The 6,050-nt window shown below is 41.8% G+C and overlaps 1 protein-coding gene and 1 long non-coding RNA gene across 3 annotated transcripts in view; one reads left to right on the top strand and one right to left on the bottom strand.

The window, feature by feature from the left end:
- Nucleotides 1–6,050, bottom strand: part of EDRF1 (erythroid differentiation regulatory factor 1) — a 45,554-nt gene that overhangs the window by 10,084 nt on the left and 29,420 nt on the right. For both annotated transcript variants that reach the window (XM_032281971.1, XM_032281972.1), the window contains 2 exons: nt 4,346–4,499; nt 755–870 (listed from right to left, as the gene is read on the bottom strand). In XM_032281971.1, coding sequence (XP_032137862.1) covers nt 755–870; nt 4,346–4,499 — 270 coding nt within the window. The remainder of the gene's footprint in view (nt 1–754; nt 871–4,345; nt 4,500–6,050) is intronic.
- On the top strand, nt 870–5,421 carry LOC116554118. The gene is made up of 2 exons (XR_004270057.1): nt 870–1,446; nt 5,222–5,421. It is a non-coding gene; the product is annotated as an uncharacterized LOC116554118 (long non-coding RNA).

The raw sequence follows: 6,050 nt of genomic DNA, 5'->3' as shown, positions 1-6,050 counted from the left end.
CCAACAACTGTAGTTTCATACCGTATCAAGTGATAGAACTGCAGTTTCATTAATCCAATAAATTTTTTAACCCCAAACAAAACAAACAAAAAGCACACCTGCAATCATTTTGACAGACTAAAACACATAATTAATATGTCTCAGCCCAAATAGGCACTTATGTAGAAGAAAATAATCCTGACTTTCCAACATTAGACACAGCCCGGAAATGTACGGGACCACATAGGATTTGACCAATCAGGGCTAGGAGAGCAATGGTTGGGTGTACCATAGGGGCTTCGGGAAGCTTTTAGCAACAGCAGAAGGTAACATGAATGCTGGAATGCCCAGAAAACTAGAAATTCCTTCCTGAGAAGCCTGCTAAGACCCATTCACCATTCAACTGCTCTCAGGCATTTTAGTGGCAACTACAAAATAGGGCACAGGCCTTTACTTTTAAAACATAAAACAGATTCCCACCACCACCAACAAAAAACTTAAGAGACTTTATAATTTGCTAACTATGGTCTTGTTGAGATATATTATTTAAAAATATTTTAAAATACTTACAAATTAAAGAAGGGAGATATATAATTCTACCAGGCAAATATAACAAATCATTGTTAAAGTGTTTTAGGGCATAGCATACAAATGTATGTGTACATATACACACACATAAAACATACAAACACACACATCTCATATGCCCACTATATACATTTACCATGTAGCTTAAGACACACAAAAACCAAACACCGTCATTTTCTCCATTTACCTGGCCAAATTCTTCTACAAGCTCCTTCTGGATAAGCTGGAATGCATGCTCAGTTCTCACCATTATATCAAGTGCCCCAGACAGTGTTTTCAACTTTCCAACATTGCTATTCTGGCCTAAAGTGTAAAATACAAAATGTTAATTCCTTTAAAAATAAATCTAGAAACCCATCTAATGTTAATGTATTAATGAAAATTCAGACTTTCAAACCACTATAAAGGAAGCTAATGAGAATCTTAAATCTTCTAAATCCAACTTCTGTTTAATAATATTCCCTTGAGAAAAATGCTAAGTCTGGACGAAGCAATAAATAATAATTGTTTCCCTGCCTCACCATGTGATTTGACAGGATGACACCACGTTTTCAGAACAGGAGCCTGAGGAAAAGGGACCAGCGGAAAGGAGTCTGGTGCTTGATGGCCACCCCACAGTTTACCAGTTATATGGTCAAGTCACTTAAGCACTGAGTATCAGTTGTCCTACCTGTAATAGTTTATTACATTTCTGTTCAAAGGCAGCAAGTCAGACCAGATGAACAAGGTTTTGTTTTATTCTCGAGCCTTCTAAATAACATTTTTCTACAGCTATCAGATACAACAACACACCTTTGCTCCCATTCTCCTAGAACTCAACTGTGTGCAGTAGGATTCATCTTGTACAGAGGTCTGGTCTTTGTCCTTGGCTCCCAGAAGGTAATCTCTAAGTCCTTGAAATGTCCTGCCTAGTAAGAATGCCTTTGTTTACCTGGGGGCCTTGTGCCACAAGGGATAGCTTAACGATGGGATTCACTGTGGGGGCTTTGGGCCCCATGGTAACAGCTCGACTTCTAGAGGAACTGGAGACAAAGATCAGCCACATGGCAGTCAACCATGTCTATGTGACCAAGTTCCAATAAAAACTCTATACCAAGGCTTGGGTGAGCCTCCGCAGTGGTACCTGTATCGATTTATACACTTGGTGAGTACTGGCATGCATCACTGCCAGTACTCACCAAGTGTATAAATTAGCCAGAATTAGCACTATCTGTAACTGCAGCAGGAGAGGAACTAGGAGCTTCGCGCTTAGAACTCTCCAGGACTCTGCCTCCTGAGCTTCTTCCCTTGGCTGATTTTAATGTAAAAAGAAATTGTAACTGTAAACAGAACAGTTTTCAGTGAGTTCTGTAAGTCCTTCTAGCAAATTATCAAACCTAAGAATGGTCTTAGAGGCCCCCAACAAACTTGGAATTAGTGTGAGAAGTGAAAGTGATCTGGGGACTCCCCAACTCTACAGGTGGGGAGAGAATAACTGTTGCCTTCTTCCTTTAAAGCATAATCCCACACTTTTTTTTTTTTTTTTGCGGTGTATTCTCACTCTGTTGCCCAGACTGGAGTGTAGTGGCATGATCTTAGCTCACTGCGACCTCCGCCTCCTGGGTTCAAGCGATTATCCTGCCTCAGCCTCTCGAGTAGCTGGGACTTACAGGTGAGTACCACCATGCCTAGCTAATTTTTGTATTTTTACTAAAGACGTGATTTTATCATGTTGGCTGGGATGGTCTTGATCTCCTGACCTTGTGATCCACCCACCTCGACCTCCCAAAGTGCTGGGATTACAGGCATGAGCTGATGCGCTGACCCATAATCCCACACTTTCTAAATAATCTATTATCTTTCAAATCAACAGATAAATGTGATTTCAGCATAGATGTGGCATCTGGAAGGCAAGCTATTGATTATGTATGGAAGTGATGTTGGGGCAGGGACAGGCAATATAGACATTAGGAAGGGAGATCTGAATCATATGTACTAGAAAAAAAACACTGGGTAAAATAAGATAGTATCACAATCTAGGGCATTTATTAACTTGGCTTACAAAACTCACAAATCTGGCTAACAACATCTCCCCAAATATTTACATTATTTTCTAAAGTACTCACAGTAGTAAAACATTTAAAGGAGGGACACTTATCATCTTAGCAAATTTGTTCTCATTATCTTCTAGTACTTCGGGAGGCTCAGGCAGGAGGACTGCTTGAGCGCAGGAGTTTGAGACCAGCCTGGGCTTATAACATGGTGAGACCCTGTCTCTAAAAAACATTTTTTAAAAAACTAGCTGAGGATCACTAGAGCCCAGAAAGTGAAGGCTGCAGTGGGCCGTGACCATGCCACTGCTCTCCACTAGGTGACAGAGAGAGTCTGTCTCAAAACAAACAAACAAACAAACAAAAACTCAACAACAAAAAAAAAGACGGTTGCTCATTCTACAGAATTCAAACCCGGCAGAATATTCAAAGGTGCAAATGAAAAGTGAAGATCACTCTCCCCAAACCTTCCCCCATAAAGAGCTACCGTTAATCCTGGTGACTGTCCCACACACCTCGTCATGCATTATATGCCAGCAAAAAGTTAATTTTAGTAAAAACTATTTTTAGAAACTGTTTTAGATAGGTAATACATTCCCAAAATTTACAAGGTCCAAATGGGTATGCAGTGAAGCCCCTCCTCCTGGCCTTCCAGGTTTCCTCCCCAAAGGGAACAATGTTACCAGTTTCTTAGGCACCTTCCAGGGCTACTGCATACCTATGTAAACTAAGTCATACAGACGTAAATTAACCTTGTTTTACAGAAGACTAAAAACTAAATGAACTGCTGCACTTCAAATAGTGGTTTCTTGTTTCTTTACCACACAAGAAATACTTCTCAAAAGACTCCTCTGCAGGAGAAGAGAACAGGTGAGCAAGAGAGAGGGGGAGAACTTAGGAAACAGAATTAAGTGGTTGAAGTATCTGCCTACTCCCTGCCATGGAAAATAACCTAAGAAAGCATTCTCAGGTTCACCCTTCTGTCTCCCGACTTGTCTTTACCTTGGTCAGGCTCTACCGTAGTGTCTATTCTGGAACCACAATCCAAGTGTCAGTTCTATGTTTAAAGGGTTCAACAAGGCCCACTACTCCTTTACTGTTGCCTCTCAATTCCATTCTCAAATTTTTCATCGTGATTTAAATCTTTGTGTTTTTTTGTTTTGTTTTGTTTTGTTTTACGACACAGTCTCGAGCTGTTGCCCAGGCCGGAGTGCAGTGGCATGATCTTGGCTCACTGCAACCTCTACCTCCTGGGTTCAAGCGATTCTCCTGCCTCAGCCTCCTCAGTAGCTGGGACTACAGGCCTGCACCACCACTTCTGGCCAATTTTTGTATTTTTAGTAGAGATGGGATTTCACTATGTTAGCCAGGTTGGTCTCAACTCCTGACCTAAGGTGATCCGCCTGCCTCAGCCTCCCACAGTGCTGGGATCACAGGCGTGAGCCACCATGCCTGGCCAATTTAAATCTTTAACTGTTTAAATTGATTTGTCAAATTTTTTTCCAAATAAGGGGTCATGGGCCATATTTCAATATTTCTAGTGACTGAACATAATCTAATATTTCTCTAGTTTTAAAAAGCACTTCAAAAAGTACAGAGATTCCTCCCACTCCCTACCCAAAGTCATTAACTATGGGGCAAATTAAAATGAAAGCAGTATTACTCAGCTTCACAGACCTGCCTCACTCTAAGACAATCAAATGCTAAGCCAATGCATGCATATTCAAGAAATGAAAAGTAAGACTCACTGGTCATCTGAAATTCTGCGAATGCTACTCTCTCCAGCTGAACTCTGAGCAGCTCACAGGGGGCGTCCTTCAGAAGCTGGAACAGCTTTGTGGCCTTGGTATAATGAAGGTCTGCCAGCACCCGGTGCTGCTTCCTGAGGTGTTCATCACCAACCTGAAATCAAAGCCCAAACTTCAAACACAAATCATTCCCAGTAACTCCCTCAGGCTTCACAAAGTGCTTCTGAGTTATTTTTCACCCCGAGGGTCTTATTAGGTCTTGTTGTTTTTAGCTTTTATATTTAGGTATTTAATCCATTTCCTTTTTTTCTTTTCTTTTTTTTTTTTTGAGACGGAGTCTCACTCTGTTGCCCAGGCTGGAGTGCAGTGGCATGAACTCAGCTCACTACAGCCTCCGCCTCCTGGATCAAGCAATTTTCCTGCCTCAGCCTCCTGAGTGGCTGGGATTACAGGTGCCCGTCACTACTGCTTGGCTAATTTGTGTATTTTTAGTAGAGACGGGGTTTTGCCATGTTGGCCAGGCTGGTCGCAAACTCCTGACCTCAAATGATCTGCCTGCCTCGGCCTCCCAAAGTGCTGGGATTATAGGCATGAATTGGAGAAGATTTCTTTCCACTTTGCCTTCTAAAGTCCTCAACCAAAATTCAGGTTTTCCCAGATGGCCTAATATCCTAAAGGCAAAGGCAAGTTTAAGGGGGCCAAGACAATTCAGTAGAGGAAGAGCAGTCTTTTCAGAAAATGGTACTGGGGCAACTAGATATCTACATGCAAAAGAGTGGGGAGGCCTGGGCGGCAGAGTTTGCAGTGAACCAGGACCGTGCCACTGCACTCCAGTCTGGGCAACAGAGTGAGACCCAGTCTAAAAAAAACCTCCAGTTTAAGCTGGATCTCAAACTCAAAAGATGACACTTTTCAAGATAAGGGCCACCCAGAAGTAAACTCATGCCAAATGGACTGCCAGGTAAGTAGTCTTACCTTACAAGGGGGAAAAGCAACAAAACAAACAAAAAACACTACTGAGAAACTATAGGCCCAAGACTCCAGCAGAAGCAAAGCAATCTCTCCAAAGGAAGGCTCCTTTATCCTAGTCCTCAGATTACTCTCAGAAATACAGGCATTTGAGCACAAGGATTCATGTACAATACTGTTGGTACTAGATTCTAATAGCATCAAACTGGAATAACCCAAAAATTCAGTAATCACAGACTACCATATAGTCATTTAATGACTACTTAGCTGAGGAAACGAACAGGTACATGTGCCTGCCAACACAGATGCATCTCAAAAACATGATGTTAAGTGAAAGACAGTAGGCCACAGAACACCAACAGCAGGATTCATTTTCTCATGCTTACCACGGAGCACAATGTAGACATATTATTTAAGTGGCACAGCACAAAAAAGGCAGGAACACAGCAGAAAATTTAGGACAGCAGTTTACCTGGATGAACATCAAGGAAGACACACCAGGGAGGGGCACACGGGGGCCCTCTAGAGGACGCTTCCATTCCTTAACCTCCAGACAAGGGCCACAGGGCTTTCCTTTGTTTATTTTGTAAACTGTACGTATGTTCCACATGTATTTTCTATGCTTTCATATATATGCTCTATTTTACAATAAAAGATGGGAGACTAGTGCTGTAAAACTGGCATCAAACCATTACTATAAAGCCTACCTACATTAAAAAAAACTAAGTAACACACC

This window comes from Sapajus apella, unplaced genomic scaffold, assembly GCF_009761245.1.
Source record: "Sapajus apella isolate SASKATOON/1434 unplaced genomic scaffold, GSC_monkey_1.0 scaffold13, whole genome shotgun sequence".
Taxonomy (NCBI): Eukaryota; Metazoa; Chordata; class Mammalia; order Primates; family Cebidae; genus Sapajus; species Sapajus apella.
The sequence above is the reverse complement of the archived record's forward strand: the minus strand, read 5'-3'. Positions and strand labels throughout refer to the sequence as shown.